The sequence below is a fragment of the Saccopteryx bilineata genome, chromosome 10 (assembly GCF_036850765.1).
Source record: "Saccopteryx bilineata isolate mSacBil1 chromosome 10, mSacBil1_pri_phased_curated, whole genome shotgun sequence".
Taxonomy (NCBI): Eukaryota; Metazoa; Chordata; class Mammalia; order Chiroptera; family Emballonuridae; genus Saccopteryx; species Saccopteryx bilineata.
In genome coordinates, this window is record NC_089499.1 from 5,747,310 (window position 1) to 5,757,259 (window position 9,950).

The window sequence follows — 9,950 nt, forward strand, 5'->3', positions numbered from 1 at the left end:
CACCCAGCCTGAGACCTCACTTTCTGACTCTAGAAGGGACGCAGACTCAGGACCCTTCTCCGAAATGCCTAAGCAGCTCAGTTTCCAGCCTTTCCCAGCAGATCACCACCTCCCTGTCCCCACCACACGCTCACCAGGGCGGCCCATATGGCTGCACAATTTGTCCTTGTTTGCCCTGACCTCTCCTTTCTCTCCTGGGCAATGGGCCAAGTGCTGTGCACAGAGGATGGGGCCGGGAACAGCAATGTGGCCTCTTACCTTTGAATGAGAGCCGGACCCGGGGCGTGGCCAGGAGGTGGTCTTGGATGGGGGTGGCTGGCCAGGCCCCAATCACTAGGGAAGCCCAGAGGAGGAGACCAGCGACAGGCATCGTGGGAAGGGCCAAGGGCCCAGAAAGCAGGCTCAGCTGTCTGGACACCTGGGAAGGGAGAACCAGGGTGAGAATGTGTGAGGCAGTTGGGGGAGTCCTGCCCCGCCCACATTTCCCTGTGTAATTCTGCCCGAGGTACCTCAATTTCCCCGCCTATCTGAACAAATAGGGTTACTGGGATCTCCTTGCTCACGCCCTCAGCTGGGGGCTACAGTTGCCCCAGAATGCAAACCTCACATACTTTCTTGTCCCTGCTTTTGTCTAAGCAACCAGGTATAGCCTGGGGTCTGCAGAGTTAACAGGGGCAACTGGAGACTAAACTCCCCAACACCCTGCAATCCATTCACAGGGCCCAGCTCAAGCAGGTGATCTTGCAGCCCCCTGCCTTCCTAACAGGCTCTGTTCCTTGTACCCCCCACCAAATCAAGTGAGCTGTCCCATCCCTCTCCCACCTCAAGGACTGGGAGAAAGAGGTGGGTTCAGCCCTGCCTGCTCCAGCAAAGCCACTCCTCCCAGTATAGGAAAATCTGGACCTGATTTTGGGGGTGAGGTACGTGGGAGAGAGGAGGATGAGGGAGACACACAGCAACCAGAAAAAGAGAGGCAAAGAATAGCAGTCTACTTTTACTGAAATTACAGTAAGAGGGATCCAGGTCAGACATACAGAAGGACTTCCTGCTAGGAAAAGTTCTAGCTCTGCCTCTAGAGGATGAAAAAGGGGAGCCAGGATGGCTGGCCAGCCTGGGTGGGCCTGCAGTCTCTCTTGCAGAACTTCTATACCCCCAGCAGGTCCAAGTTTCAATACTATGTTTTTCAAATATTGTCTCCCCAGGCAGGCTGGCTGTTGGGTAAACGCAGCCCAGCACCAGTTGTCGGAACATATTGCTCCCTCCAGGCAAAAACCAGCGCCAACTCCCAACCCCCCCACCCAGATGCACTGGAGGTGGGGGTACCAAGAATGACAATGTGAGCCCCATCCTCCAGCTCTGCCCTGCCTATATTCCCTTTCCCACATGGAAGGCAAGACCCCAGGTCAGTGTTAGGACCCTGGGGTGGGATGAGGGGTAACTGTGGCCTGCACTGCCTGACACAGGCTGAAGCAAGGCCTAGGTGCCACATCTGACTGCCAGGCCTCACCAGACAGACCCTGGTGCCCTCCCTTGACCCGCGTTCCCAAGCCCTTGCCTCTCCTGCTAAGGCAAAGCACTCATGGTTCCTCAGACAGGAAGTGCAGCTTCAGGACTCTTGGTACATTCCCCAGGTGGTGCCCTCTGCGGGAACACCCTCTGTGGAGTGCCCGACACACCTCTCATGTCCCGTCACCGGCCAGAGGAGGGGAGAACCCACACAGCCCTCCTCCTGTCTGTGGGGCACCGAGCTGCCAGCTGCTGGCCCTGGGCGACTGAATGGCAGGCTCTGATGAGCCGGGCAGGTGGGAAAGGGCTGTGCAGCCACATCACCCTCGGGGTACACAAGGAGGCCCCCACTAACAGTCGTGGATAAATGTACATACACACACATCCTCACTTGCATGCCCACACATGTCTTCACGGGCATATGTTTGCTCAAGAACTTGACCTGCTAGTGGGGTGGGGCTCAAGGAAGTTGGGAGACACTGTTCTGACTTGGGGGTGGCAAGATGCAGCCTGGGTCCCTCAGAGACCTTTGATCCTATGTACCAGAGGGCTCAGGTTGATCCACCTCTCCTCCTCCCCATGACCTCATTTCTCCTGCATCCATTTTCATGGTGACAAGGTCAGGGTCACAAGGACAGTGTTGGAGTCCCCCATGATGTCCAGAAAAGTGGAGAACTTTGCCCTACTGGGCCCCTACAGGGACCTCCAATAATGCAATGACACTTTAAAGGGGTCAATGTGGGATGTATAAGTCTGTTGGGAACTCAGGCCCAAGTCCAGGCCCTTTCTTTGGCAGCCTGGGGGACGGAGGAGAAGAGAAGAGAGGAGAGGGAAGAGAGGAAAGGAGAAGGACAGGGGGAGGGATGGGGAAGGCATTTCTGTAGTCATTTCCCTGCTGCCAGCCCCCAGATGCACGCCACTCAGCCCCGGCCCCAGAGAAGCCCCCAGCCAGCTATCCCAGGTGGGTGGACAGAGAAGGAACAGGCACCGCCACCTGGGAGCCCACCAGGAGGAGAGCAGAAAAGGAAGGAAGGAAAGAAGGCTGGTGGGAGGGAGCAAGGGAGGAAGGCAGGCGGGAGGGAGGAGGAGAGAGGGAGGAGAGAGGGAGGGACAGAAGAGAGACGCTTGAACAAAGAACCGAGGAGCTGGGGCTGGCAAGGGGTGCAGGGAAGGGGCGGTGGACCAAGGGGGTCCAGAGGCACCTGGGCTTGGGGCAGGGGGCTAGGTGGTAGAATTCTCCAGCCTGCTCCAGACCTCCCAGGCTGTGAATGGGGGTGGGGGTGGACAGCCTGCCTCAGGGAAGGGAGGCTGGCTCCTCTGAGCTGAGAACTGCCTGGCTGGAAGGGAGGCAGGAGCAGGGGCTGTGGGGGAACATGGGAAAGAAATTATTAACAGCACCCCACCCCCTATCCAGCCCCTCGATACTCCCCCTGTGCAGGCCAGCGCTCCCTCCTGGCTCCTTGGCCTTCCCCCTCCCCCAACACCCCATGGATCAGGAAGCAGAGCCACCCCAGCAGAGCTGGGATTGAACCCCCCCTCTCCCTTCACAGTGGTCTGTGTGGGAGGGTGTTCCCAGTCAAGGTCACCTGGGCTTGGCTCCATCCTCCCCCTCAAGGTATGCCTAGGGGAACAGTGGGGGGGGGGGGCGGAGGCTGGGCTGCTGGCCTTCTCTCCCCTCGGCCACATTTCCAGATCTGCCTCCTTCGGAACGGAGAGGCAGCAGTGAGGGGAGGCGTGCCCAGTGCCTTCGCCTCCCAGGACACCCCAGTCCCAGTCCAGTCCAGGCACACTCCTGTTGCAGCCTGGGGAAAAGGCTCCAGCTCCATCTCACCTCCTGAGCGGGGATGTCCCTCCCAACCCCGGGGGGGGGGGCAGTTTCCCTATTCTGCACAGGGGCTTCTGGGAGACAATCCGGGTGAATTCAGGAAGACAGGAACCCTCCACCTGGCCACACCAGTGCCATAAATTCACCCCCTCCCCCAGGTGTTTATGGGCTGGTATTCAAAAGACAGTTATCTCAAGAATGAGAAGTTGTTTGCCCAGTCTGGACCCCAGCCCTAGCTCTGGGTGACCCCTCCTTACATTCCTGCCTCACTCCTGGGCCACCCTGACACCTTCTGGTCCCACCTGCTCTAGGAGAGCCCATCAAGGTCCTGGTGTCCCCCTGCACGCTTCACTGAAACCCCAGCCGGCTTAAATGGGACTTGACCGCAGGCCCCCAGTTCACCTACGCCCCCACATACAGCTGGGTCCCTAATGGACCAAGATTCCCTGCTGGAAGAGCAAACCTAAACTGGAAGCTAGGGGCCAGTGGGTTGGCACAATACTGGGAGAAAAGCCTTGGGACGGGTGGTCCTCCTGCCCTGAGGATCTGGGAGACCCTCCACGTGGGGACAGCCAGACTAGCGCATCATTTGAGCAGAAGATCGTCTGATGGGACACTGAGGCAGGGCAGGCGCACCTACCCGGGAACAGCACTGCCTGAGGCGTTAGTGGGAGAAAGAGCTGAACCAGGAGAAGGGGCATCCGGATTCCCGCTCCAGGAACGTGGGAGTGTGTGTGTGTGTGGGGGGGGGGGGGGGTAAGAGAGCACCTACCCACCCAGAATCTTATGGGGAAAAGTTGCTTTGCACACTGGTGACTCCGCGGGGCACATCATCCACACATCATGTCACCCCGATGCAAAAGGATCGGGCAGACCGGACAGGTACATTGCCCACTCTAGTCCTGTCGCCCCTGTGTCGGCGGTAAGTCCCCGATCCTCTGATGCCCGCGCCTTGGACACTTCCGCAGAGTTGCAGTGCCGCGGGTCCCAGAGGGATCGCAGGGTGGCCCGTCGCCTGCCCACTCCCTCCCGGTTCCCGCCGCACTCACCTCTTCCGCGGCGGCGGAGTCTGGGCTCCCGGGCGGCAGCGGCGGCAGAGACGTTCCCGGTTGGGCCGGCTTGCGCTAGCGGCCCCCCGGGGCCATGGCCCTGCCTGCGCCCTCTTGTCGCTGTACCTGAACCGGGGTCGGCGCCGCGGCCCCGGCTTAAAGGGTTCCGAGGGCTTCGAACGCGTCAGCAGCCAAGGCCCCGGGCCCCAGCCCGGGCCATGGGAAAGCTCAGGGGCGCTCGGGGCCGCCTCCCCCCAGGTGGGCTGCGGGCGCCCCCTGGCCGGCGCGCCGAGGGTGCATTCCCCCGCGCGGAGCGCGGGGCGCGGGGCGCGGACGACGGCGCACTCGGCTGCGGGGCGCTGAGCTCAGCTCGGCCCGATGGCGCTGTGCCCGCCTGGTTGCTGGGCTGGGGCCCGGCGACCGCGCGGGGCCGCGCTGCTCTTTGCCGCACGCCCTGGCCCTTAGCTGCGCTCGGGGTTCGCCAGACCGTTGCCGTTCGCTAGCTCACTGGTTCTGGTCTCGCGGCCGCCGGCGGGACAGGGTGCTCGGAGCCGCGCGGGGAGCGCCAGCAATTGGCCGCCCGTGGGCGACATTTGCATAGCGCAGCCCCGCCCCGCCCGGCCCCACCCCCGGGGCGGGACCCGCCCGACCGCCACCCCGCCCCCCTCCACCTGTCCGCGGGCTAGGCTCGGGTCTCCCGGGTAGTGGGGCAGCCCGCGCCAGGGGAAGCTAATCTGCACCCTGCGCCCCCGCCCCGGCTTCGCAGGCGGCGCCCCCGCCCCGCCCTGGCTTTGTCTCTCGGTGGATACACCGCGATCACTGCGCCTGGTGTTTACCCGGGCACTCAATTCCCTAGCGGGAAGGGCGTGCGTGCCGGGGAGCGACGAGCCTGCGCTCACCTGCGCACCCCTTGTCGTGCAGCTCTTTCCCACTCCCTGCCGGCCGACCGCGTGCGTGAGCCCCGCAGCGCAGGACCTAGGACTGCCCTGGACGCTCAGCAGGTGGCGGTGCAGCCCCTGGGACGGCTGGCACCACTGGATGCTGCCCAGACCCTCCCGCCCTGGCCAGGTCGAGGCAGTCCAGCCTCAGCTCTGTCCCCCACGCGAGGGCTCCATGTAATCCCCCAACCGCCAGCCTTATTTCAAGCAAGGAGCCCTAGGGACACACCCTTTATAGTTCCATACCCCAGAGAAGCCAAATAGGCTGGCCTCCTCTCCTTAAAGGGCCATTTGCTTTCATATGGCCTCTCGATGACCTCAGAGCCCTGCAACTGAGCAGGAAGGGACCCTCCACCCAACCCAACCCCCAGGTCATGGCCTCACCAGCCTGGACCACAGTCTCAGCTATGCCCCAGGCACTGTGCTAAAGTCCCAAGGGGCGTGGGCCCTCTTTGTCCTTTCACTCATCCCTCTTCTATTCCTTCCCCTTCCTCCTCTTTCCCATCTCCTCTTCTCTCTCCTTACCTCTCCTCCTCCTTCCCTTCTCTCTCCTTTCCTTTCTTCTCTTCTCCTTCTCTGCCCTCCCCTCTCCATCCCCCATCCCCTCCACTTTTCCTTCCTCCTCTTGTCCTCCTCCTCTCCCTCCTTTTTCCCTAACTCCTCTCCTTTCTCTATTCCCTCTTCCACAGCTCCTCCCTCCTCCTCCTTCTCCAACAGGCTAACCAGCCCCTCTAGGGAAGGTCTTTCTCCCCTTGGCCCGGCAGCTGGTTGGCTGAAAACACAGGTTGGGATGGGATGTCAGGAACCCTGCTGCCCCTCCTTGGAGTGCTGGCCCCCATCTCCAGGCAGAGGCTGGTCATTTAGGGTAGGAAGCCCCAGCCTGGAGTCCTATGGCTGCAGCGACAGTGCCTGCGCCTCTCCTCTCTGTCGTGTCTCATTTAAAACACAGTGACAGTCATGTTTTCTCATCCCCACTTCTCTGTACGAGGGTCACCCCTAAGGTTACTACCACAGAGCCACTGTCGCCAACGCAGCTTATGCCACCATGGCTACAGGTTTCCCACGCCGTACTTTCTGTCACCCCCAGTCCCAGCCTCCCTCATAGCCCGGCCACCTCTGTCACCACCCCCAGCATGATCATTTTCATGGTCACTAAAATGGAACTGTTAGGACTTGCCAAAGTGAATCCAGGGTGTTGAGTTGGGAAGGAAAGAGACTCAGTTGATTTGTCCATGGAGCTCCACTCACACACACAGAATAGGCCCAGGGCACAGAGGCCTTGGGGATGGGGAGTGGGCGTGGGGGGGTGGGGGGGTGGGTAGTGGACAAGGAGAGGGAAAGAGAGTGAGAGCTGAGCCTGGCTACACATAGTGGAATGCCCAGTGGCTCCTAAACAATTTAAGATGGCTGAATAATCAATATAAATAAGAACAATTATGACTACAGCAGTGACTCTGCACCGCACCCTTGACCTGTGTCCGTGCTGGGCTGAGCATTTTGTATCACCATATATATATAAAGTATTTATTATTAGGAGGCAATTTTAGAGCCTCCCATGATTTTGCCTTCCATTTTAGGAGTCCAAAGACCCCTTGGAATAAGCCCCAGTGCCACGTGGGGAGGCCCTGAATGCCAGGTTTGTGGTTATTCAGTCTGAGGCCCGTCACAATCATGTTGTGAAACAGACCCTGGTGTCTCCATTGTATAAATGAGGACAAGGAGACTGGGAGAAGGCCACGGTGTCCAAAGAAGGCTGCATCTTCAGGAGCTCTGGAGAGGTTCTGGGAGGGAAGGCTAAGCCAGGGGCCCAGTGGAGGCTGGCAGCCTAGACAGGCGCTCTCAGCTGGCAGTGAGTGCTGGAGCCCCACACATCACTTACAGAGGCCAATAAATCTTTATTGAATGATTAAGAGAGCAAATCTGCAGCACCTGATCTGCAGGGGAACTCGAGCCAAGAGCCCTGTGGCTGGGAGCCAACTGCCTGCCCTGTGACCCAGCCCCTCTGGACTGGCTGCCTCCACCCCACGCTCTCCCTGCCTCCTGGACTCCTTCTGTCTTCCCCTCCAAAAGACACTCAAGCTGGGCTAGCGCCATCTGAGAGCCACCTGGGATGCCCTGTGGAGTCGCCCACTGGCCAGACCTCCTGCCTTCCTCTGCTGGACACTCAGATCCTGGGCATGCTCCTCTAGTTCCCCCACAGCCCACCCTAGTGCCAGGCTGGACGTACAGGTGGAGGCGGGGTGCAGAGATGGTTAGGTCAATTCTGGCTCCCCCACCAACCAGCCTCTGGGGGCTGCCCCCTCTCCCTTCACAGATGGGTTCTGAGGACCTACAAGGGTAGGTCCTTGGGGTGACATCCTGATGGTGGAGCTCATGGCTCAGGACCTCTGGACGCTTCTGAGGTGCCTCACAGCCCAACGGTGGGTGTTGCTACTGGGAAGGAATCGGCCCTCCTGTGTCCGAGCCCTGCCCTGGGCGATGGTGCTGACTGCAGGCAGGAGAGCTCAGAAGGTGCCCACCACCTCCGCGTGTGCCTCAGCCTGGTCCAGTCTTTGTTTCTGGGGGTGTCACGTCTGTTTCTTCCATTCTGGCCCTTTGGGCATGCTGTGGGACTGCAGTGCGGGCCCCAGGCCTCCTGCGGCCTGACCACCCTCTGTCTGTCTGCCCCGTGGCCCCGTCCTCGGGCGGGAGAGGGAAGCCTGCTGGACTGGACAACCTTGGCAGAGACTGCCTTCTGGCCTCTGCATCTGGAAGCTGGACTTGGAAGGCCTAGCCTTCAGAGCCCTCCATGTCCCCTGCATGGAGGTGGCAACTAAAGCAACACTCCCTCCTCTGGCCCAGTCTCTGGGGAACCTGTTTCCCGGGCGGGCGGGCCGAGCAGGCTAAGCAAGCCCTGGCCCGCCCAGCCCAGCGTTGCTGGCTCAGGCTTCTCCACTTTCTGGTTTTCTCATCTCCCCTGCCCCAGGCGCTGCCTGCTCCCCGGCCCAGCCCCCACCCGCCGGAACTGGATCCCAGAGAGGGGGAAGAGCTGGAGAGGGGCCGGGCAGGGGGCGCTGGGAGGCTGCTCAGGCAGCACCGGGAGGGGGCGGGTACTGAGGAGTCACCCGGAGCCCGAGCTAGGATGGGGTTCAGCTCAGCACTGCCTTTTCCAGCCCAGCCTGCCCCAGGGGCTGGCTCTGGGCCCATCAAAAGCTGGAACGATCCACCTCCCTGGCTGCTCCCCAAAGCTGCCTCTGGGCCTTTTCTGCTGTTGTCCCTCTACTAGGAATGCTCTTCCAGACTTCAGTGCCAGGGTAAACCCCATGCTTCCTCTAGATCACAGACCTCGGCCACCTCCTTCAGCCACAAACACTGTCCCTTTCTGCACGAGGTCCTGGCCTCCCTTCTCAAGGCCGCCTCCTCCTCCCTTTCCACCCTGGGGCAGGTGGGGATCCCAAGCCTCTTCGAGGAGCTCCACACTCATCTCTGGGACTTTGCACATGCTGCTCCCTCCCCTGCTCCTGGAATGCTTTTCCTACTTCCCTCTAGATCCTTCAGGCCTCTGGGAAGACATTACCTCCCAGAAAGCCAACACTAATGGCTGAGTCGGAAGTTTCCTTGGGCCCCTGCAGGTCCTGCACCCTCATTCAGACACTAAGAGATCCTGTCCAGGCCTCAGGCCCCTCCGCATTCTCCCAGCTGGGCCCCACATGGACCTATGCTATCAGCAACTGCTTCTCATATGAGTTAAGAGTGAAGGAGAGAGGGGGACACAGGGCTGTGATCCTCACATGTTACCCACAACCCTCATCATGTGTGTATATTTGTGCTTGGGGGGGGGCGGAGTGAGAGAGGTGAGGATGTGGTGGGCCCAAGCTTGGCTGGTTGCCAAATGACCCATGACTGTCAGGCAGCCTAAGCATATCCTGTTTAGACAGAGGCCAGACAGCCACTTGGGCCTGCCCGGTCCTTGCTGGGGAGCTCAGGTCTCAGGCCTAGAGCTCAATCCTGATTCCGCTCCAAAGAGGCCTCCCTGAGTTGGGATGAGGATGGTGGGTTTTCTTTGCCACCGTGGTGGAGGCCTTGTCTCTGAGTGCCTGGACCCTGGTTCGGTAACGGTTGGGCAGCCCCAGCCACTGGGGCTCGAATGGAGCCCAGTCTGTGTGGAAAAGACCTAAAGACCTTGGATCTGGAGTCCAGCCCAGTAGCCCTGACCAGCAACCCACTGGCCTCTCCCAGTGGAGCTGGGGCAGTTCCCTCTTTTACCTTCTCAAGCCAAAAAGCCTCAGAATTTGCCTGGACTCTTCCATTCACAGTTGCAGTCAAACTTTTAGCAAATACTTTCAACTTTACCTTCAAGATATATGAAAAATATCAGGTGACCACTTCCTGGCCAGCAGCTCTGCAGCCACTGTCTGTGCAGCTACCGCCTCCACCGGCAAGGTCGTCGCTTGCCTGACAAGTACAGGGGCCTCCTTACTGGACTCCCATGTCTGCTCTTACAGAATCTACAGTGCAGTCAACTAGGATCAGAGGGACCCAGTTAAAATGGAAGCCAGGCCGTGTCTCTCTCTTCTCTCTTTCCCAAAGCTTTCTTTTTTCTTTTTCTTTTCTTTTTTTTTTTTTTTTGTACTTTTCTGAAGCTGAAAACAG

The 9,950-nt window shown here is 59.9% G+C and overlaps 1 protein-coding gene across 2 annotated transcripts in view; it reads right to left on the reverse strand.

The window, feature by feature from the left end:
- SEMA3F (semaphorin 3F) overlaps positions 1-4,922 on the reverse strand; it is a 30,361-nt gene extending 25,439 nt beyond the window's left edge. For both annotated transcript variants that reach the window (XM_066244581.1, XM_066244580.1), the window contains exons 1-2: positions 4,381-4,922; positions 259-418 (exon numbers count right to left, since the gene is read on the reverse strand). In XM_066244581.1, the coding sequence (XP_066100678.1) occupies positions 259-370 (112 nt within the window). In that variant the 5' untranslated portion in view covers positions 371-418; positions 4,381-4,922. The remainder of the gene's footprint in view (positions 1-258; positions 419-4,380) is intronic.
- Positions 4,923-9,950: the final 5,028 nt, after the last annotated feature.